This window comes from Halichoerus grypus, chromosome 2 (assembly GCF_964656455.1).
Source record: "Halichoerus grypus chromosome 2, mHalGry1.hap1.1, whole genome shotgun sequence".
Lineage (NCBI taxonomy): Eukaryota > Metazoa > Chordata > Mammalia > Carnivora > Phocidae > Halichoerus > Halichoerus grypus.
The window spans coordinates 89,317,085-89,342,576 of record NC_135713.1 but is presented as its reverse complement, the minus strand read 5'-3'; the positions used below and the strand labels follow the sequence as shown (position 1 = coordinate 89,342,576).

Genomic DNA, 25,492 nt, shown 5'->3' with positions numbered 1-25,492 from the left:
TCGCTAAAGGGAGACCTGAAACAAAAATTCCCCAAAGGAAAAAAAAAGAAACTCCATCACTACATGACAGAATATTTAACCCATATCTTTGAACATTCTAAAATTAAGGGGAATGTTTTAAAAATGGCCTTCTAGAATAAGTTGGTTCAGTCTCACATGATCACAAAAGGTCTTCTGGATAGGGAAAAATAAAGATAGCCTCTCAAAGGCATCAGACAGCATGGCACTGATTAATAGAAGCAACAGACAAGATGGGGTAATCTTTCTGTTGGTTCCACGGAAAGATTATGTGTCATTGAGGGCAAATGCGAAGTGCCATCCCCATCTGGTGGGGAACCATTTTTCAACCTGACACAAAATATATCTCCAAGGCGATTTTTGAATAAATATTTGCTGAAGAAGAGAATACCAAACTGTGCCAAGTCTAGAATTCATCATCCTGGCATATCTGAATCCATTTTCATTTACTAGGAATTTTATCCTCAGCAATGCTCTGGCTTTGCACTGACCAAACAAGAACTAATTCTGGACTTAAATGTGTTACTAAATAACAGTGCCTCAGTTAGCAGAGGCTCACATGGATAGGACATACCACACAGACACTCACCAAAAATCCTTAAGAGAGGTTGTCATTGCAAAAGCAGAAAATAAGAGTACCTTCTATGGTTTCCTGACATTCTCTCTGACATATGATGTTGGATTCAAATGCTTCACTGAGACTGTGGTGTTACAATTTAATATAGAATCTCAAATCCAATTTCATAGCCTTGCTCGAGAACTTAATGTGTTTCTTTGGAATAATAGAACTTAAATTCATTAACTTTCATCACAAGATCTATAACAGTACAAAATATAGTGTTATACCACTTCTTGGGAAGGATATACAGTAAGAAATAATTTTCTTTTAAGTCACTGGTCTTCAGCACAAGTTTCAATAAGAAACTATCAATCCAGAAATAAATAGTTGAAATATTATACTTATCCTTTATAATGGAGAATACATTTAGAGAAACTACATCAGCTCTGAAACTGCATTCAACTCTGACACTTCTGATTCAATGTGTGAAACTCATAGATATTTGAATGCTCATTAAAAAGATTAAATGAGATTTCATAAAACAGTATAATTTAAAAAACAAAAATTTTCACAGAAAAAACAGCCACAGTCTACCTTGGAATCAACCAAACCATGGCCTAAAGGTAGTGAAGAGCCACTTTTATTTTTGGAAGTTTCTCAGTAATGACACAGCAGAGAACACAAAGCACATACTTGCAAATTCGAGCATGACATCTTGTACTTGCTGTGCAAACATGTGGCCCATGTACTGTTTCCTTGTCTCTAGCACTAGGAAGATCTTGCTTAAGAATGCTAGTTCAATGTTTTATCCAACAAAGGAATGCAAACTCAGTATTTTTAGTTAACTTTTAAAAATGTGTAAAAATTCTACAGACAGGCTTTCCATATATACACTTCAGAGATAGGAGCATCTCAATTGATATCAAAGTCTGAAAACACTGATGGAAAACATTATATCTCCATATAGAGGGGAAAAGTTGTATATGATTAAGACACTTTGAGAAGTTTCTAGAAAAGAATATGCATATGCTTCAGTTTCAGGAGGAGGCTTAGCAAATTAGCTGATGACAAGTTTGCTGATGTACTCAGACATGGTAATGCTTAGGGGATCTCTCAGGCTTTTCCCAACATACGGGCCCTCAAGAAAAAGGTGCCCAAGGTACTTTGGAGAGGGTTCCACAACTACAACCTAGAGGATAATAAATAGCGAGAACTGCCATTGCCTCCATGTGGCTGAGATCTTGGATTCTGCTTTTCAGTGTCAACTCTCCTGTGATACTAGTTAAAATTCAAATCAGATTCTAATGAGGTTTCAAATCTCAACACAGAGAGACTGTCAGATAAAACAAATGTTGCTTCGAGCAACGTTTTAATATTTTTTGTAAGATGAGACTTGTCATTCTTCATTAGGGACAATGGTCTATCCAGGCGAGAGTAGACGTCATCAATGGGAGACTGCCAAGAAGGCAGGGTTATCCCTTCATGACACTGTCAGACAGCTGGGCATACTCAGCTTCTCTTCGCGGCCATCACCTATAACCGCCTTTCACAAATGTTGAGGAATCCTTGCGGGTATTTCTTGCACATACTATTTATTTAGAATGCTATCTGGTCTGTGAAGATATACTTCTTTTTATTAGTTCTAAAAAATGCATTAAAAGAGTTAAAGAGAGGGGCGCCTGGGTGGACTCAGTCGGTTAAGCGCCAGACTCTTGGTTTTTGCTCAGGTCACCATCTCAGGGTCCTGGGATCGAACCTCCCCCCACCATCGGGGCTCCACGCTCAGCAGGGAGTCTGCTTGAGATTCTCTCTCCTCATCTCCCTCTGCCCCTCCCCCTGCTCGAGGCTTCTCTCCCTCCTTCCCTCCCTCCCTCTGTCTCTCTTTAAAATAAATAAATAAATCTTTTTAAAAAGAGGTTTTAAAGAGACTCCCATTGTTCTAACCTTTTGGAATTTATGTTCACATCATCCAAATAACCAGCAGTTTTAAGGATTTTTAGATAGCCTCCCTGAGCTCCTCAATGCTAATGAATCAGTATTTTAGCAAGGTCTCAGGTAACCATCAGTTCATCCCGATGGCCTTTTGGTCTCCTCTTTCTAGCATTTGAATCCAACATCATATGTCATCATTTGGTCTCCTCTTCTCTAATCAAAAGAGAAATAATGAAATGTGGAGACTAGAACTATAACTGGGATTCCAGATATTGTGAAAATGCAAGGGTCGAGTGAGCTATTGTTTGCATGCGCTTTGGCAATGGTGTCAAACATACCATGGGCTTCGTTGCCTATGTCTGTACACTGACCTGATATCCTTAAAGGGTTAAAGACAAAGATAAAAATCCATTACCCCAGAGCAACATTTGTGTGGGGGGGTGGGAGGGAGGAGTGGAAAGAGAAAAAAATTGTATTCAGCATATATAATTTCAATTATTTATTCTTTCATCCAGAGTACTTATGAAGGAGTTGAAAAGAACAGTCTTCCAACTCTGATCCCTGAGAAATGCTGTTTTTATGTAATTCCACCCATAGAGTAGAAGAATCTGAGACTTGGAAAAGAAGGCATAGATCTGCCAGCACCAACTTTCCTCTAACATTTCTGACATGGGACTTCCAGCAAGGGCGACACAATCCTCAATATAATAGGGTAGGTACGTATTTAGACACTTTGAAAGTCTGTCCTTTCTTTAGGCTGATACATGCCTCTTTCTAACTGCCATCTACTGATCCTAGTGCTTTATTCTCAACAAGCATAGATGATATCTAACTATCAAAAGAAAAACACTTTTAGATACATTTAACAATAATTAACATAAATCTCTCAAAAACTCAATATAGTGCTTTAGGCTAAACGTTTGTGGTTGCTTAAAAAATTCCTCATGTAAGATGATTTTCCAAATTATCATTTTGATTGCATTCCATTGGATACCCTCTGGTTTAACTATGACCTGATTAAAGGGTGGTATTTATTCGGACATAGTATGCAGTAATGACCTGAGTGACTCAAAAGATAGAGTGTACCTTTGTTATGGATACAATACTTCTATCAATGCAGTCTAAAATTTAAAACTATTATATTACATTTTCGGTCATGATTGTTGACTAATCGTCAAAATAAACTTGGAACTTTTTCATAGAATTTCTCTTAAGCCAGGATTTTCCCAATGTTTTACTTGTAAAATAGATTTATAGTGGATGTAGACATTTATATTTATTCCAATTTCATTTCATTTTATTGAATCATGACATTTTAAAGATAGCAATTCGTAGTTAAGATTACGATCTTTATAAAAATAGTGGAAATTTAGTGGACATAGGATTTAAGTATCTATTTCGTAAAGTAACCATTTATATATTATGTGAGTATAAAATCTGACTTTTGTGGGTGATATAAAGGACTTACACTTATTAGTTTATGGTTCAGCATCATAAAAATCATTTTTATATACTTACTATTAACATTTAACATGCCTTGAATTTCTGTCAAAAATTTCAGAGTTACAACTTGAATCAATGCTTTAATGACTTAAAGCCTAAAGCACAAACACAGTATTTATCTATTTGAATAGTGTTTGTAAGAGAAACTTCAGTTGTTTCTCATTCTATGACTTTTAGGCTAATTTGCAACTTATGTTCTACTTTGCCCTATATTAAAGCATTCCAAAAATCACAACTTTTCATTAAAAAGTAAAACAAAAATTATTGTGTTAAAATGTATCGAAAATTGTTAGTGGTATGAATGTATATCCCATTAAAAAGAAATCTTATTGGAAGTTTTACATGTATGAAATTGCTGTTAGTGATTGGATATAAAAGTCTAAAACCAAAGTTTGATTATTTTAGCTTACATAGACTCTAGCTATTATTCAGTGAATTCAATTTTCTAGGAAAATTTATCAGCATCCTGAAACCATTTCATGATTGAATGGCTGGTGTATCATTCTTGATGGTTTTCTCTCCAATCAATTCCACTAAACCAATGAAACTCTGTAACAAAATTAGTCTAAATATAAGTACATTCTTTCTGATGTAATAAGGAAACAAGAAATCAGTTTCCAGGTAAATTCCAATATTCTAGGAAATGTTCCTTGGAAAATAGTGCTTATTGAGAATCACATTCTAAGAAGTGCATGCACACGTAAAGAAAGGCTTTGTTGGAGATAGGAGATTGTGTTAACAAGTCTACGTTGATCATCAGTCTGCAGCAGAATGAGTTGGGGGATGAGCCCTCACTATAGGACATCCCAACAATGATACAGCAAAAATCCTCATCCACAGAGAGGAACAGGCTGCTGCCTCGGTGTCTTCCAACCCAAAGCATCCTTGAATAGAACTACTGCCCTCCAAACGTGCAGATGAAAGGCCATAGTCAACCGAAACAATTTATCAGCAGGTGAACATATCTGCAAAGTTCAAGGTGTGTCCAATCTAGTATCGTCATAGTGATGCAGACACGTGTCATTCCAGTGAGGAGAGTACAGTTCATACAAGTTTGTATAATATGAGTGTGCAGTAAAATCTTAATCTTACCCAAAAGGAGGTCTGACCTTTGCTTTCAGTTCCTGGGAGATAATCTCTAAACCCTTAGAAAGCCCTGCATGATTAAGACTGTCTTTGTTTACATGGGAGCCTTGGGCCACACCAGATAGTCTATGCTAACAATGTAATTTATGGTGGGGGCATTGGACCAGCTTGACCACCGAAGGGGCTGGAGACTCAAGTCAGCCTTGCAGGCAGTAAACCATGTCTACGTTACTGAGCTTCAATAAAAACTTTGAACATCAAGGCTGAGGTAAGCTTTCCTGGTTGACAATACTTAGTGCATATTTTATGTCACACATCATTGCTGAGAGAGGTTAGCACTGTTTAAGACTCCGAGAGAGAACAACTGAAAGCTCATGCCTAAAACTCTGCTGGATTCTGCCCCACATGCCTATTCTCTTGGCTAATTTTTATTTGAATCCTTTAGCTATTATAAACTGTAACTGTAGGTATAATAGTTTTACAGGAGTTCTGTGAGTCCTTCTAGTGGATTATCGGACCTGAAGTGGTCTTGGGGAACTTTGAACTTGCAACTGATGTCAGAAGTGAGAGTGGATTTGGGAACTCCCGAACTTTGCAATGAGTAATTGATGTTGAGGGGTTATAGGTTTCACAGAGGACTTTTTGATATTTGTTAACATTGATTAGTCTGAGAAGGGACCTCAACTGTCTGAAAGAATTGTGCCCCAAACTTCCTCAACATTACGTGCCAGGCCTGTCAGAGATATCCAGGCTTCAAAATTAATTGTGAACTTATTATTTTCTGATTCTTTGAATAAATCCTAACGTGACAACCTATTGAAATTTATTTATTGTGGCCCTTGAGTACACTTGCTAAATCTTTTATTCTTAGGTTCTACTCTCTCCATTTTGCTCTTTTTATTTTTATTTTCTGGGTGGTACTTATTCTCATGAACATAAACCTAATACACATATCAAACAACTAGTGTTACTTGTTCTTTTTCATATTTCAGTAACAAAACAACTCAACATCTTTATTCTTCTGTATTTCTTTAATATCATTTCTGCAAAAGCTTATACATTCCTTGGGGAATATTACTTTGGCCATCTACTAGGGATTAATTTGAAATCCCCTGGGAAACTGGCAGGCTTTCTGAAAGCTATAGAACATGGTGACATATATAAATCATTCTGCACCATATTTCATATTGGATACCAATTTTTATCTGTGTCCCTTTCAAAATGTTATTTTGTTCCACAAGCCCTTTAAAAATCTGGAGCCTGGTTCCTTCAGAGATTTCTTTGCTTCCCAAGCTCCCTCAATGAAATTATATGAGACTTTCAAACTGCCTATCCAAAGACTTAACTTCAAAGGTCCAATTATAGAACATTTTTGTTTGATGGGAGAAGTAAAAAGAAAAACATGGGGACAAGTTCCATGTCTTTCTTTCACTAGTGCATGAATCATTTTAAACCATTAAAATGAATATATGGATTCTCTGAGAAAATGAATTCCACTCCCATTACTACCCTCAGGAGATTTCTTGTGGCTCTGAAGTTCGCTCTCTTTTGTAATTATGTAAAAATTAGGTCTCTGGCTTCAGGGAACACTACATTTCACCGAACTGATCTGGTTTTGCTTCGTGTTCCTAGTGTATATAAATCTCTGATTATATCCCAAGAAATTTTTACTAAACCACAAATTTGACATTCACTTAGAGTTCTTGCAGTATTATCTGCACTCTATTGTTTTTTTGTTCCACATTTTTTTTTTTCAAAATGCACCAGTGGGAGACTCTAATAATAACTGGCCAAAAAAATGCTGTCTATGCTAAATATGTTGTCTTTTGCTTTCTACTCTGACAATAAAGGGTCACTTATTGCTTTTCAAACTATCACACCTCTCTTTCATTTTCCTGTAATTGATGTGAAAGCTGGTTGGCTGATACTTAATTCTTGACTGAAAAGAAGGCTGTGATATCTTTCTAAAATTCATTCCTCCTTAGGTACTCTGGGGGTTGGGAGTTTTGGGAAAGAGGAGGAAGCGACACATCTTTGGGAGTATTTTTGAGAACTTTTCACTTCCGGTCTCTCATAGAAGGGCTCGACTGACCCATAGAGATCTGAGATGAAGGGCTGTAACTCTCCACTGTAATAGCAATTTCCCTACTCCCGGTAAGCTGGTAGAGATCGTACCTGTGATTCCCTCGTCCACTGTGAGAATGACACACTGAGCTAAAGAACTGCTGAGATCCAACCTAATCAGATCAGAGGCGGAAGGGACTGGGGACAGGATAGCCACCTCCATTCCTTCTGTGCTTTTCTTGCATACCTTAACTCTAAGAAGCTGGGGACCTGGCCACTTCTTATGAAGAGCCAGAAGAACCTCCCTGGAGAAATTCACAAGACTTCTGCTAAGTCTTGACCCTGGAAAAAGACACCAAGAAAAATCAAAGCAAAACTTTCCAACTCTGTCGACTGTTGCCTTCTTTCTCCCACACGTGAAGCATTTGGAATGCTCAGTCTAAAAGTCATTCAGTAGGTAGGACCCATCACCAATATTTAACTTCTTTTATGATGCAAGTCTCCTCAGGAAACAGGAATATCTTAGCAAATATATTGCATAGGATGATTGCCTATAAAGATTTATGAAACACAAAACATGCCATTCTAAACTGTGGCTATAGATTTAAACTATCTGCTTTCTGGCACTTAGATTTTGACTGCCATAAGAAATATTCCTACAGAAAAAAATAGAACTGGAAAATCATCTGCTTTTCACAGATATCTATCTATAGGAGATATTACCAAGAGTAGTCAGACAGCAAGACCATCTAATTTTTTTTCCTTTTTAGTCTAACATCAGAAATGAAGAAATGCCTTTCCTCTCTTCTATAAGAGTATAAAACAGTCTGCTTCTCTAATGAATCCCAACGTTCATCTCAAAATTTCCTAAATCACACCGGGCATTTTGCATTGTATCCAAACAATCTATAGTCTGACTCTACCCCTTCAGAGAAGATACTTCAGTGATGAGGCAGTAGAGAAACAGGTGTCTGATAATTCCCACCCCACATTAGGAACTTTCCCTCACTCCACATCTCATCCTATTTTTGGTCAGAAATGACTTAGTACAGAGCTGGAAGTATGAGCACAGTAGTGGTTTAAGCATTCAGCCATGTGTCTTCTAAGCCAGACTGGTGCTGAGGAAGAAACAGTGTTAGGGAGTTGGAGAAGATAATTCTGGAGACAGATGATGAGGTGGCAAAGTGGAGTCACAGACATGAAGCAGGTTGTGAGAGTGTGTGCATATATGTGCGTGTATGGAAGAAAGGCATTCTCACTTTATCCTCTCTTCCTTAGGTGTTTTCTCAGGAGAACATCTGGTCTAACTGGAAAATCTAGGAGATCTTGAATGGAGACAGAGTTGCAAGATATAAGACTTGGCATATACTTATACTAAAATAATTATTCATTGCTTATCTGAAATTCAAATTTAACAGGGTGTGCTGCATTTTTGTTTGCTAAATCTGGCAACCATAAATGAAGAGCATAGAGAATCCTGGTCCTGAGCTGAGCAGGTGCAAACTCTAGTTTGGTCAGGGGAATCCTGGGTCTTTTTGTCTCAATGTGTTGAGGGTACACTGATAATTAAATTATATTTGACATCAGGAGGAAAAAAATCACCTTTGCTAATACTTATAGATATTGGTAAAGTACCAAAAAAAGAATAGTGAAATTTTTCTATGTAAAAGTAACACTTTTTCACTCACCTATGAAGCATGCCTTCCTTTAATTATTAACTATTTAACATTTCATTTATCTGTACAAAATTAATTTCATTTCTAGCTTTATTGGAAAGCAGGAAATTAATTCCTGTGTTTGGTCTTCTGGGTGTTTTTCTATAGAAAAACTGGAAAAAAATACTCTTTTCATGAAGGTACAATCGCTGGGTTCATCTTTTATTTTTTAAAATTATCTTTTAATCAATTTTGTGGCTCAAATTACACCAGAAGCTTTATAATGATGAGAAATGCATTGCCTCTAAAATAAGGGCCCAAAGGGGCTTAGTACAGATGTGTGCCTTGAGAGCCCGCCATACATACAAATACGCTTTCTCTTTGAGATCCAACGAAAGGAAGTATATGAGAATCGCTGCCCAATGGGTCATTTTATAGGGTGTGGCAGATCCAGAAATCCATTCATAGTTCCTCATAAACACGGAACTATGACAGGTATCTTTTATCCTTTTTCAGATTTAAACTGCGAAAAAGTAGAAAAAGACTAGAATACGAATTCATTTTGAAAGTTAGAGACTTTTAATTGCTCCACACATTACAGCTGATGGTGTGATGGTGGAAAGGCACTGGTGCCCTCGAGGATTTTTTCAGTTTCAAAATATACTATATTAAGCAGTCAAAATATTAGTTGTTTGGTAATTATTTAGACATGAAATGGGCTCATATTTTTTTGCTGTGTTCTAGCCAATGGTAAATGCATAGTTCCAGCAATCAGAATAATGATGTGGTTTTTTCTTTTATTCAGACTGATCAAGAGCTCATTTTTGATGTGGGAAACCGAGGCAGAAGAGAAATTATTAAATGTCCTTACTACTACAGCCCACTGACAAGGCCTTGAGACAGGCAGAGTGACCTTCCTCTAGGGACTCAACTGCCTCGATGTTGACACTTTGCTAAGGGCAAAAGGCAACCCTAGTCCGAACTGCCCCCTCTGCCCCCCCATCCTGTAAGCCTACTTTAACATATACAAATTCCTTTAGAAATTTCCTTTATCTCTAAACCCTCCAAAATACGTGTTGGCAATCATCCCCCATGCATATGACCCACCGATATACATCAGAAGGTCTCCTGACTCAGGTTTTATGAGACATTAATACAAGATCCTTTCCCAACAATAGCTAGCCCCCTCAAGGTCCTAGAAACCTTGCTTCCAAATTCCTTAGAGACTTTCGCTATCCCTAACCTCCTCCCAACTTGAAAGTATATAATGGGCCACTCCCCATGACCCCAATGCAGCTCTTTCTGCCCATGGGTCCTGTCCCCGTGCTTTAATAAAACCACCTTTTTGCACCAAAGACGTCTCAAGAATTCTTTCTTGGCCGTCGGCTTCGAACCCTAACATCTTTCCTACATCAATTTTCATAGTGGGAATGATAACTACCAGATTCACATTAAATAGGTCTCTATTTCTTCTAATAAAAATTTTCAAAATTCTTCTCAGCTAAGCTCTCCTGTTTCAATCAGGCTCATCACTGCCTTTTAAAGAATAATAACACACTTGAATTTTAAACAATTTATCAAAGTTTTTTAGCCTTGACCATTTTATTGGGGACCTATTGCTAATCAGGACTTTTAGGGTGTTAACCTTTTTAATTGATGCCTAGGGCCATAGTTGGGCTAACTCTTGATGGTCCCTCACAGTTGAAACACAAGCATGACCTAAATAAGAGAATGAGTAATACTTTTCCACTGAGGAATACTGTCATTATACAGTTGTGTCTAATTTTATGTAAGTCAAACATAAATATAAATATGAGATGTTCAGAATTTTCATTGGGGATATTTTTATTAATTTCTGATGAGTGATGGTGGCTTAGGATGACAAAAATTAAGACATTAAAGTTTTTTGGCCTTTGGGCATTGGGAAAAATAAGGCCATACATGTAATAATAATATGTAGTAATAAAAAATTATTTTTAATGAACATTTTACTTTAATAGCATGTTCTGTATCATATTTCTTGTGTTTTTCACATGTTTTTTCATCTGTTAACTGGAAACATCTGTTAACTGGAAAAACTATATGGTCTCAAATTTTAAAGTAGCTTATCAAATTTTCTGGAAACAAAGAAGTTCTTGAGTTTTTAGGATATAAGATAATTAACACAAAGAAAAAACATATATTCGTCCTTCACTGCATTTCTCTGCATTGTTTGTTCCTGTTTCCATTGTTAAAAACAAAACCACAGGCCCCAAATGGAATCAGTTAGGCCGACTTTGTAAACTGGGGCTTCCTAGTTAATCTAGTGCAGTTTCAACCTCCCCCAGAAATGCAGTCTTAACTGGTCAGTCAGGAATTTTCTGACGGGCGCCAATGCGTCTGCCACTGGGCTCTCTCCAACACCCCCCTCCCCCCCAGAGGAAGATGAAGTAATCCTGCATGATAAGACAGACCCCTTGCTTTGACTCCTAAGGGGAAGCAGACTTGCCTGCAACAATCCTCTCATGCTACTAATGTTCTTGCCCCACCCTCCCTCTATAAAAACCTTCCATTTTGTACAATTCCTCTGAGCTCCCTCTACTTGCTAGAAGGGGTGCCGCCTATTCATGAGTCATTTAACAAAGCCAATTAGATCTTCAAATTTACTTGGTTGTATTTTTGTTATTTAACACTTTAAACTTCCATCTTACTGTGAATGATGTTTCATAGCCTCTGCACTGGGATATTATCTGTCTCTAAATAGGAGTCATAGCAGCAGGGATATTTTCTTCCTCCTTGCTCCCAACCCACCCCCAAATTGGTGAGCTTTATGGATTTTGTGTCTAATGTTTACTTGTTTTTTTTTTTTTACTACCTTATGGTATATGTCCTTAGACCAGCACTCTGCTTTTGTTTTTTGTTTTCAATGAAGAAGATCAAAAAATCCAAACACCATCTAAGAAATGTAAAGGCTTCAGTGGTCAAAATGAACCATCTATTTTCATTGCTTGTCTTTAATATTATAGAATGTGAAATAACATACAAAGAATTTTTTTTTTTTGCAACTTCAGAATTGATCCTTGAAGAAAGACAACCAGGTTTCTATTGCTGTCTCCAAATAAACTGAATGACTTCTTAATGAGCTCCTTAAGATCAATAGCTTCTGATTGTTCCTGTGGCTAGTCTATCATTCTAGTTTGTCTTTTATCTCCAGCATTTAGCTAGTTACTGGATTCTACAATTGTAATTACTTAAGTTACTAACCCTCTTCCGGCTCACCTCCATCCCAAAAGCCCCATTTCCTGGTCCTCCCTCCTTTCCTCATCATAAACCATTAACCCTCTATTCAGGAACAAACATCTTTGGGTAGGCAGGACACTTGGAGTTCATGTTAAACATGGAAATGGAAATACAGTCCTCCTTGTGGCTGACCTCTGCCCTTGTCTATTTGCGTCTGGACTTGCATCCAGTCTTCTGCCTTGTTTCTGACCCCCAGTCCCCATCTCACAACTGATTCTGATTGGTGAGGCCACATAATGTTGTTCTCTGTGCACCTTAACAACGGCTACCACACTTCTCATTGGTGAAATGGGCTGCTTTCTGAATTTAAATGTGTTCAGTGGACTTGTTCTTTCCCATTCCAGCAGGCAGATCTAAGTCTGCAAATGACTTTCACTTTGATAAATCAATTCTTCTCTACTGGGTTAGTTCTTGAGATATGGCCTTCTTGGCAGAGGCCTTAGTAACATTTAGAGGGACTCCATTTTATTTTTGTCAAAAGCATGAATTATAAAAAGGTACATAAGGAATTACAGGATTTCCTTGAACTTTTTAGTTAGTATATATAGATTATGGCAATAATGGAATGTCTTTATTTACATGTTTTTACTAAATATTTTGTCTCTGCATGTTATCAACCTTCATTCAGTCTTGATGGGCACATCAACCCCTAAGATTGCTGTTTTCTTTCTTTCAATTTCTTAGTTCCACGCGGGTTTTTTGTTGTTGTCGTTTTTTGTTTTGCATTAAAAGTGGAATCATGATATTAACTATTATCTCTCTCTATCAACTCCTGGGCAGGGCTTTTTAATATAATTTTAAAATTAAAAATGGTGAGCTCATCATTGAACTTTACATTCTGCCAAAACAGAAACATTCTCAGGTGGTGTCCTGAGTTTGAAAATCTAACAACATCCACATTTATGTGAATACAGGCAATTGTATATTCTTCATACCCAAACATATCCCAGCCAGGTCCCATAATATTGAATTATGACAAGGAAAAAAGCAGATAAAATTCTAAATAACAGTTGATACCAGATGGTGTTTATTTAAATAACACTGTCCTTATTTTTAGACAATGCTGAAACTGTAGCATTGTTTGCTTAACTTAGTTCCAATTAAGTCACTCACCAAATACCTAAGTAAGGACACTACAGTGACTACATATAAATCTCTGTCATGTAGGGGCACAACTCATTTGCTATTTTTGAATCTGAATGCTTTGTGTAGTCGATTAGTTGTTGGGAAACTGCTTTCAGAAAAGCAGCGTCTTTTCTTTCCCTCCCTGCCTTATTTGAAAACAGTAACAAGGCTCTGAGTGGATGAAACTAATGGTCTCCATGTAAGATGGAGACACCCTGTCCTTGATCCTGCAGCTCAGAAACATGTGGCTGCTCCACCCTGAAAGACTCGCTCATCCTCTTTCACTTCTTCCTGCTAGAATCCTTCTCACCAAATGCCACTGGGGATTCCATTTATTTTACCTCCCAGGGGATTCTGCAGGTTCCAAATTTTCTCAGCCAGGTCAAATTTCAAAAGAGCAGCATGGCTCTGATTCCTGAATTGACATTTCATCTGACCTCTGCCTCACAGATGAGCTGGACTTCCGAGGATTTAAATATTCAAATTTAATTTCAGCTACCTGAGAGTGCCAGCTTCAGCAGGAATGAAAGAATACCCTGCAGCATCTGTAATTACTGATTAATTTGAATATATCCTCCAATGCAAATTATGAAGGCTTTGCTAATAAGGACTGGTGACATTGCTACTTTTTTCTTTTTCACATCAACGTTGAGAAAAGAAAATAGAGAAGAATCAGGAACTCTTTTTTTTTTTTTTCCTATTGCAGAGTCATAGACTTTTATGAAATGAGCATAATTTAATATTATTATTATTGTTCTTAGATAGCTCTAAGCTTGTGCTACTTATTTCCTACAGTTATTTTATCAAATAATACACTTGGTAGGTTATATTTTGAGTCTTCAAAATAAGCTGACTGAATCAAACTTTTTCCACCATTCTTGAGTTCCTTATTAGGCTGGGATTTCTTTGTTGACCTGCTGTCATATTCAGGTTTCCCCCAATACATCCAAAACAGAGTAGACAATAACTGCCTTCAGAATAATACATGATTGAATGAATATAAATGTCACATCCTTCTAGATGTTTTCCCACCTAATATGTGTTCCTAACTACATAAATCTATTATTTAAATTTAAAATTTGTTTAAAGCTGATACATGCTTACTTGCTGGTGTTTGTGAGACAACTGGCAAACATTAAAATCTAAACTTACACTTGAGACATTGATTCATACTGACTTGTGCCACTGACAAATTAGAGGCCAGTCAGTCCTAAAGAATTATAATATAATACATTCCATTCTGATTAGAAAAATACAAACTACACTCAGTTTCAAAAACTTAAATTTGGTACCAATTAGAGTCATCTTTCCCACACGTGCTCATTATTCAAATTAGCTGGGGCTTCTGTAAACATTTATTCAAATTAGCTGGAGCCTCTGTAAACATTTAGATTCCCAGCTCATCCCTCTGAGAGTCAGAGGCAGGGTCCAGAAATGTGTATTTTTTAACAAGCTCCCCCACGAGTGTTATGATCAGGCAATTTTGGTAACCACTGAATTACAGAGTTCACTAAGATGTTGCAGGATTGTTCTTGATGAGTACGTGGCATCTTTAAGGACCCATAAAATCTTTTATTTATTTATTTATTTATTTATTTATTTATTTATTTATTTATTTTTTAAGGACCAATAAAATCTTACTGGAAACAGAGTTTTGGATTTTCTTTTATAGAAAATCCAGGGTGAAGCTGCAAATTTTTGATTTATACTTTTAAAAACCTGGACAATTTCAGGGAAGGAGGCAGAATATTACCAGCTTCTTTTTTTTTCCCAAAGAAGAAAGCCCCCATGGTGTGAATTCAGGTTTATTTAAACACCATGACATTATGACTAATATATTGGATGAGAAAATCCATTTTCATTTCTAATTTTTCCATATAAGAACACTTCCTGAAATTTATTATTGTTTTACTTTGGCTTATAACCTTAAAAATTAAATACTGGAAGTGTCTGTCAAATTTTGCAATTTTCCTGCTAACTGCAGTAAAAAACAGCTCCAAGAGTATAAAACAAATGTCACTTTCATGAGAGCAAAGGAACATTTGACTTTCAAATAAAAAATGTATCTGAATCCATGGTGTAGAGAAATATAAAAGTTAAATGTTAGAAAATATTGTAGACAAGAAAGAGAAAAATAAGAATGTAGAGATTGTGATGAGACAGTATCATCACGTGCTCCGTCATGAAAGATATAATGTGGAATTTTGTCAAAAAATAAAATGTTAAAGTAAATTGCAATTCTTATAAAGGCTCTGGGAAGATAGTGAGAAACTGACATTTCAATGAAGAGAACAGGAATTTATTTTTCTTTAATTGACTTTTGGCATAAACACACACACACATACATACATACATACATATACACTGACACATACATTTAGACACTCCTTTGTACATATATACTTTTTCCTTGGGGTTGCTTTCCCGAGGCTTAGTCAGTTATGACTAATGAGAAACAGAAAGGGCATTCATACATTTTTTTAAAATTCAGCATTCATACCTTTTTAGTATTTCATTTACACCACTTGTGGTAAACCTAGAAAATTGCTATTATTTTGAAATTGTTTTTCTGAAGTAATCTTGTTTTTGGATCTATAGCAGACTTCTACACCTACACCCCTAAAATCTAATTAGAGCAAGCAATCAATAAAAACGGAAAGATACAAAAAAGAAATCAGAAAATTTTGTTTGTAAATATTTCCTTTTGAAATGTACATACATAAAACATTTCACAAGCACATGCTTTGCCCTGAAACATTCAATTCATTTATAATATTTGTGTGGATGAAAGTTTGTAGTTGAATTTGCATTTGTAAATACTGAAGACTTTTTCCCTTATGGAAAGTAACCATGGAAAACAAGACACAAATAATATTAGGAATCAACAGGAAATGGCTTATTCAGAAAAATTAATTGCTAAGTTGTGGAGGGCTTCTGTAAAGAAGAAGAGCACACTTATGAAGAATATATAAAATTATAGGTAAAATACCTAGTAAAAATAGTAATAATAATAAAGCACAATTATTTGGATATATATACACATACATATTATGAGTGATACATGTATACTTTGGAATATATATATACATACAAATATGTGTGTGTATTATATATATATATTCTGTGTGTATATTATATATGTATATATAATGCCTCTATTTCCAAGAGTTCAGAGAACTTTTGCTCTTCCTTCTTATAGATAAATATTTCTTTATTGTAATCATAATTGCTGTATTCTTATGTACAGTTTATTGGAGTTTGTTGTTTTCTTCGGTAATAAATAGTAAACTTATCTAAGGCTTTTCTTCATCATACTGAATTAGTTATAATACCATAAACAAACTGGCTAAATTTAATTTTAAAACTACCAGTTACATGGTCTGGGTTTAGCTGATTGTCATATTTATAATATTAAAATGGTTTAATTCTTCAGAAATTTTTATATTGGATAGATGACACTGATTTATTGTCTCACATAAGAATTCCGGCCTACATCCTTTTCACTGGGTATCAATTTACTCTCATAGTTGACCAACTTGCCTAGTGGGAGCCTATTTCTTTCTTTATGGTAAGACTTATTTGGGGAATGTCAAAATCAAGTGTTATAATAAATGTGGCTCCTAAGAACATGGATTTATAGCTAAGATCTATTTTGTGCTTCTAGAGGTAGGTTTCTGGGGCTCTGCATTAATTTGAAGGTAGACTAGTAAGTTTAAAATGTATGCTACAAATCCTACAGAAATCACTGCAATAATAAAAAATAAAGTTATAGCAAGTAAGTCAACAATGAAAAAACCCCGACTGGAATCATTAAAAAATTCTATTAATCCAAAAGAAGACAGAAAAATAGAAAAAAAAAACATGGAAAAGATGCAACAAGTAGGAAAACAAACAGAAATATGACAGATTTAAACCCAATTATATCAATATTCATATCAAATATAGATGGTTTAAATTCTCTGAATAAAGAGCAGAGATGGCAGGATTGGGAAAAAAAAAAAGAGACCCAACTATATGCTGCATGGACGAAATGCATTTCAAATATAAGGTACAAATGGGTTAAAAGCAAAAGGATGAAAAAAACACACACCAACATAGCATAAATCAAAAGAAAGCTGAAGTACAGCTACTAATATCAGCAAAGCAGATTCCAGATCAAAAAATATTTCCGGGGATAAAGAAGGTCATTTTCTAATCATAAAGGAGCTATTTGATCAAGTGGACATTAGAGTCCTAATTGATCATGCATATGCATCTTTCAACAGAGCTTCAAAATACATCAAACAAACAGTGATATAACTGCAAGAAGAAATCAGGAACACCACAATTATAGTTGGAGATTTGCACATTGCTTTCTCCATAATTGCTAGTACAAGTAGATAGAAAATCAGTAAGGATATAGAAAATCTTGGTCAACTTGACAAAAATTTTACATACATTTCAGACAAAGATAATGAAATAAAATGCACTAATATGCAAACGCATCATCTATTACTAAGGGAAAAATTAAAAAATTATTCACATGTAATCATGAAATCATATGCTTAATGTAAATGGAGACAAAAAAGTATTCATCAGTACAATAATTTAATCATATTTTTCTTTATACTTCTTCCCTAAATCAATCTATATAAGGATTTTGCTATTACAGGTATGCTTTTTTTAAAAAAATATTTATTTATTTTAGAGAAGGAGAGAGAGAGGGGGGATGAGGGGCAGAAGGAGAGGGAGAGAATTTCAAGCAGACTCCCCATTGAGTAAGTAGCCCCTTGTAGAGCTCAATTCCACGACCCTGAGATCATGACCTGAGCGGAAACTAAGCTGGACGCTCAACTGACTGAGCAACCCAGGTGCCCCTAGAGATGTGCTTTTTAGTGAACATTACACATGGATAATGAATGAGAATATTTATCTATCTTAAAATTAATTTCAAGAGCTATATAATTTATGAAGTTTAAAAAGCTTCATTTTATGGAATATATTTTCATTCTCTATGCATCAGAATGCCTACTGTAAAAAAGTGAAAGGTAGGAACTGAAACAGTTATTAGCCATAAATCATGGCAGATATCTGTTTACAGATCACAAATACATTTGAAGACAGTTTTACAAAAAACCCTATATCCATTCAGTCTAAGATGCTATTGATTAGAAAACATGCCATTATTTTAGGTTCTTCTAGAAAATATTAAATGCTCCCAATTTAATTGTGACATTGTAAGATACAACAATTTCTGGAATGTTAAAATATAAAGTGTGTGTGTGTGTGTGTGTGTGTGTGTGTGTGTATGTTCTGAGATGTTAAATGAATGTACCCTGAGATGCTAAATGGGTGTGTTCTGAGGTGTTAAAAGGGTGTGGATTTTATAATCTAAACCTGAAAACATGTCTCCCCTAAAGTGAATTTTATGTGAACTGAATTCAGACTGTGTTGACTCAGTGGAATAGCCATTCCAGGCTTAGTATTGCTGGGAAAATCTATCAATTCTCTGCTTGAATATTTGAAAAAGAAAGATATTCCTGGGGTATTTGGATGGCTCAGTCAGTTAAGCGTCTGCCTTTGGCTCAGGTCATAATCTCAGGGTCCTGGGACTGAGTCCCACGTTGGGCTCCCTGCTCAGTGGGGAGTCTGCTTCTCCCTTTGCCTCTCCCCTGCTTGTGCTCTCTTTCTCTCTCTCTCAAATTAATAAAATCTTAAAAAAAATAAAAAAAGAAAGATATTCTTAACTTTCTACTGGTTAATAATATGATAAGAGTAAGGGAATAAAAGGGCTACATAAAATGGATAAAGTCATTATTAACTCAGAAATACTTAACATATTATATTTTCCCCCAAATCCTTGAACTAAGATATTTGTTTCCGTTATGTTTTTAGAAAGTTAGAGTTCTTTGCACAAACACTCTAAGCAATGAATGAGTTTCAATTTCATTGGTCCAACTGAGGCTACATTTTAACAATTGAATGAATTAGTTATTGATATGGAAGCCTGAGCACTTTCATTTTCTGGGGCCCTATAGAAATTTGGACCAGGAGATATTATGGAAAGATGTTTAAAATGTAAGAACTTTTAGAAAAACAATTAGATATAATATAGTGTAGAATTGTATGGTACAATAATATATATATATATCTATTACTATAATATTAAAAGTTACACAGGTAAAAAAATTGAATAAATCTGTGAATTAAAACACAATCAAGGAAACTGAGCAGAGAAACATCCTATGTTTAATTTTGATAAACTAGTATAATAGTTAAAATTTGTCCATTTCTAAAATTCCTAATTGTCAAAATAATCAAAGAAATACATAATTAAAACATCTTTTAGTTAATTTTTGAAATATTTTTTGCCAAAGAACATTTTTTCTAATAACAGTAATGTTTTTTAATAGTAAAATTAGGGGCACCTGGGTAGCTCAGTTGGTTGAGTGTTCGACTTGGTTTCAACTCAGTCATGATCTCAGGGTCATGAGATCAAGCCCTGTATTGGGCTCCACAGTCAGCCAGGAGTCAGCTTGAGATCCTCTCCCTCTCCCTCTCCCTCCCCCTCTTCCCCTTACCCCACTCCCACGTGTGTGTGCTCTCTCTTTCTAAAATTAAATAAATACATAAAATCTTTTTAAAAAGTAAAATTAATAGTGGTAAGTATTCAAACAATAACTATTTACATGTGCTTTATGATAAATTATTCAAGTTTCTATAAAATATAAGCAAATTTTACTTAGGTGGATCTCAGATAATTGATAATATGGAAAATGTTAAAGCTTTTTATTTAACATACATTTTTCAGTGTATATAACCATTAATTTTAATACCTATGTATAAGTAGTTCATTCAATCAAAATTGGATTCAGTTTGGTCCTCCATTTCTGCCTGTTCTAAACCGCTCAGATCACTTACCTTATCTTTTCTTTGCTTTTCATCCTGGTATACAGTCCAGTGTTCTCCATCATTGCTGTAAGCTAGTTTGTAGGAGCCTACGAACTGTACGTGACCAAAATCTTTAGCTCCTTGTGTAATGATGCCAGTTACTTTGGTAGGGACCAGAAGGTCCACCTAAAAAAGGGAAAAGATATAATTTAAATGCCATGATAGAGTCCATTATAAATTTGCAAGTCTCTTGAATTCAGGAGATTAAGTAACATACATGCTAAAGCCAAAAATACACTGATTATTTGAATTTTGAAACTGATGACTGAGCTATTATTGGCTCATAACTTTGATTTTGTCACTGGATAAGTTTAGTCAAAAACTTGAATAACTATTTTGACCATTTTAAAATAAAATGATGGTCATTTCAGTCTACCAATCAATTTTATATTAAACTGATACATCTAGAGCTGGCAAGTCTGGCCTTCTTGAAATGATTATTATCTTCCAGAGCTAGTGCTTACACTTCAATTTGCTGACTTTACTGGTCAATTCAATAATAATAAAAATAAAACTATAGTTGTGTACATATTAGGAATAAAAATGATATTATATGTATCACAGTTAAACATTAAATAAAAAGCCAACATTATTTCCATGAATTTTAATCAGCTCAGGAAAATATAATTGAGTAATAGTAATTGTTGTCCAGCGAAAATCTCTTTCAGAAAATTACAATCCTAAAAATGCTGAGGAGGAAGTCAGGCATTCTTCAAAAATGAAGAAGGATTAAAGTATGCATCCATGACTTGTGGGATCTGTGCTCATAATGTGATTGTTCCTACAAAATATGTACTTATAAAACTATGAGACCCATGGTGACCTGGTAAGCATTAAATTAATCAAGATGTAATTGAAATGCAAAAGATAGGATTGATATTTATGAAAAAAGAGTACATAACACTGAATAATTTAGTATAATTCTTCTTTGTTCTCTAATTCATGAAGCTTTTCTTCTTAGGATGCGAATTTTAAAAAATTATAGGAATCTTTGTTTTCCCCGTGGACAATTCTTATAAGACCTTTACCTTTAGGTTTATTGATGTTCCTTGATCTACAGCTTCCTCTCTCCTTCCACAATAGCCACCTACTTCCTCCTACTTCCTATGACTAACTGCCTTGCTTACATCCTTGATCTTATCATCTTTCACTGTCATGATCCCATGTGTGACCTTGGTGGCTTTCAACCACTGTGTCCTTTTGTTTCTATTTCAGGTTCTCCATCCTGTGTGATATATGTAGCCACAAATAGACAGTCATGGGTCAGATACAGTACATGAATGAAAAGACAGTGTTGAATAGACCATATTTAATGACTGTATTTAGATGCTCTTCAATAAAGATATGAAAAAAATTCCCAATGTTTCACAGCCTAGGGACATTTCTTAAAAAAGTCATTGGGGCTTTTCAACACTGTTTGGAACATTCCTTAATTAAAGACATTAGACTCAAACTGGACAATGGATTAAGATAGAAAACTACCTTTAATGCTTTATTAAAACATTTTAGAAAGTTTATCAAAAACTCTAAAATACTTCTGTTTTTGCTATTTCCGAAACATGTATTATATCATCTAAAATATCTTATCTGTCCCACAGCGAGGCAAGATGGCAGAATTATGATACCTGGGAAGGAAACTGTTGCTACGTCATACACACTATACTGAGTGCTTTCTTATGTCCTCACTGAATCCTCTCAACAGCCCTGTACCATAGCTTTGAGATGAGGAAACAGATGCCTAATACAGCATGATGTGTGATCCAAAGATAAATAGTGAGTAAAGGGAGGATCCTAGATTCAAATCCACCTTTCTGATTCAAAGTTCCACCATACATATAAATTCTCACTCAAGGATTTCTTTCAGTTCTTTGGGACAATTTCAGAAATTTCTGAAGAATCTCAAAGCTTCCTCATCATACTCATCAAACTTATAGGAACTCTAAGCCCCAATCCAAACCAATCCTGGCTTTACAATATTAGAAGAGCCCTGTGTTTTAACATGAATTTCATCTCTGTTCTTCCCCTGTCCAGAGTTAAAAATATGGATTGCTTTTGTTGTCCTAAATCCAAATAGAATTGCGCAGAGACACCTAGGCATAGCCGCTGCTCTTCAAAATGCTCTAATGTTGCTGACACTCAATTAATGGGCAAAAAACCTTACAGTATTCTGAGTCACTGCATTACCATCAATGCTATAAATGCACAGAAACTCAAACCGTCACCAAGAATATGAACACTTCTAAGGCTGGATCCTTTGGTCCCTAAACGTCTGAGTCTTTAGCTAAGATGACGCAATGAAGAGTCTTATAGCATATCTCTTTTTCTGTGGTATTTCTTAAAGTCAGCTGGGTTTCCTGCTGGGTGGAGATGTTTTCTCCTTAAGTTGTGTGTCTTGGCTCTTTCTAACAGATATGTTTTTCTCCCACTCTAACTGCTCCCCTTCTCCAGCTTTTTTTTTTTTTTAACTAGAAATGTTTTTCTTTTTTGTTCCAGTTAAGTCAACTTCTCTACTTAAATAGTCAGCAATCTGTTTCAAGCTGGATTTTGTCCTAAAATTTGCTACATTAAACTTAGAATACCAAGCCTAAGCAAACCTCTTTTAGTGTAAAAATAATCAGCATCCCACACTTAACATGAAAGTTCTGCAACAGGACATGTAGAAATCTCAGTCTGGGACACACTCAGAGACATGTCACTCTCATATTCAGGATGATCCCAGAAAAGCTCATTCTTCTGGATCTATGCTTACCATTGGCCCAGAAGTACTTTGCCTTCTTATAGATCTTCTGAGTTAAAGTTGTACTGCAAACATGCTGGACGAAATGTGTTCAGCTGTTTTAGATAGACCCTCACCTCCCAAGGTTTGGCTTGAATACAGCAGATTATTTAGGGCACTGAGCTGGCGGATGGGTAGACGTTTGGCTTAGTGCACTGCACTTCATGTCTGCATCTGTACTAAATGTGCCTTACATATAACAGTTCCTCAATAAAGGTTTTGCTGGATTGAGCTAAAACTACTTCCTAAGTATGTCTCATGGACAAGAACTAACCATGGCCAAGGATGCCACAAGGTACCACAGCAGAAACTGTCAGCTGTCTTTCTCTTGTTTTTCTATATCGGGTAACATCACTGGTCGAGGAAACAGTGTCACAGTGGTGCCAACCAGTTTTTACTGGGAAGGGCAACTAGTTAAAAATCCTCTCCGATCTTCTGATCATGAGAGGCAGTCCATTGTACAAGAGCTGGATGGTCTGGGTTCCCAAAATGGCTCTGCCTTTACTGGCTATATGCCCTTGGGCAGGCTACTTGACTACCCCACATCTCCATTTCCTCATCTGAAAAATGAAGATAACAATCCTCATTGGATTTTATGAGGATTAGATGAATTAATATTTACTAAGTGTGTAAAACAACATATAGACTATAGTAAGGGCTTTCTTATAAGAATTTGATAAGAATAAAACAATAAATAAATCTGGGGGAATAATCTATTATCAGTCTCAGCATGTTATTAGAAACATAAATATAGAATCAGGGAAATGGGTGGCCAGATTGTCCTAGAGGCAAGTTCTGGATCACAGTATATTTTGGTCACCTTCTCAGGTTATATACAAAGATAGTCATTTCATCTTTACTTAAAGTAGAGAAAATTTGAAGCACTGAAATTCCCATTTATGGGTGAAATGGCTTACTAAAAATAATATAATTTTATGGAATTTTGTACATTCCCATTTGAATATTAAGGTTATGTTACAACAGGGAAATAGCTCCAAAATAATGCTAAAAGAGGGAATTAGATTCCAAATTACAGTGAGTGATTTATTTTCCTTTAATTATATGAGTAAAAAAAGAGGGATGCATATACAGAGAGGCTCAAATAATATGTGAGTAAAGAAAAAAGTATTGCATGAGGGTTATGTAGGAATGTAACTCTTTTGTTGTAAAATGTCCTGTAATGTTTTAGTGAAGCATAATTATTTTTAGAGTGTCTAACTTAGGGAAACTGTAGAACAACTAAGAGCATCTGTTTGAGAAAGGTCAAGATAAATGACATTTCAGATGTCTGCATCACACCCTGACAGATGGCTCCCTGGAAGGGCAGACTAGGAAAGTCAGCTGATTTTCACAGAGATGCTCTTAAAGGAGTGAGGAAAACAGATAAAATAGTGTGCAAGAAAAGTGAAAAGAAAAAAAAAGACCAAAGAGATTTATCTCAGAAATATGCAACACGGCTGCATCTAAAATACTCTAGAGTTAGCCTGTCTTATCAGCTATTTTGAATGACATATTTTCTAACTTCACAGAGCTTTGTAAAATTAACTCATTGAACAGAAGTAACTTTGAGCTAATATAATTATATAGCATTTAAAAATCAAATTATGGGTAAAATATTTAGAAAACATTTTGGTTTCAATAAGGAATTTTTTACCATAACATTACATAATATAATTGTATGTAATCCTAGATCCATTTAAGGCACATAATTCACTGCACTTGGTATTTGAACAATATTGTTGGTTATCAGATGTTAGTAACACTTTCAGTGCGTATTTGTAGGCCAACTAGTTAATGTGATCAACTCAATATGAAATATTATCCAGCTCTTATATTTGATATGATCTAGTAGCTCTAGGGTTACAGGTTCAGTATTCTTAAAATACCAAATCCTATATATTCATTTCACCACTCATTATTGCTTTCCTCCTCCATTTACTGAAGAAGTTTAAGTTTCTAATAATATTTTTAAATATTTAATATAGCAATTACTTTTTCCATATTGAACTTTACAGCTATGAGCACTAATACAAAAAATTATACTATAAAATAACCTTTCAAAGGATAGAGGGACTTTTCTGTTTTATTGGTGTTTTATAGTATGCCTTTTGCATGTAAAACCTCATATAACACATGTATGGTGCCATAAACAAGCTTTGTAAGCTTAGGTGATCATTCAGGAGTATGTTTTGTAGGACACCTGGCATAGAGTACACATTCCAAATATCTAGGTATCATCTGCCCTGGATTCAAAATTGAGATAATTCTGTACTTAACAATTACCTGCAATTATAACATGAACAATGCTCCAGGTCAGCCTGAGCTACACCCCGTGATTGCTGTCAGCTCATGATTGCTAACTTTTTAAAAGAGTTCATTTAGAATCATGCAAGTTGTTCAACTGCATGTTTTAACTGAGGATGGGAGATAGCATGGTAACTATGCACAATTTATATTTAATAATTTTATTTTAATAATCTTTCTCATGAAAGTAATATATGCTATGAAGAAAAATTGAGGAATACAGAAAGAGTAGAAAACAATTCTGTCTCACTATCAGATATG

The 25,492-nt window shown here is 35.3% G+C and overlaps 1 protein-coding gene across 2 annotated transcripts in view; it reads right to left on the bottom strand.

The window, feature by feature from the left end:
* Window positions 1-25,492, bottom strand: part of EDIL3 (EGF like and discoidin domains 3) — a 396,995-nt gene that overhangs the window by 4,436 nt on the left and 367,067 nt on the right. For both annotated transcript variants that reach the window (XM_078067084.1, XM_078067083.1), the window contains one exon: window positions 20,122-20,277. In XM_078067084.1, coding sequence (XP_077923210.1) covers window positions 20,122-20,277 — 156 coding nt within the window. The remainder of the gene's footprint in view (window positions 1-20,121; window positions 20,278-25,492) is intronic.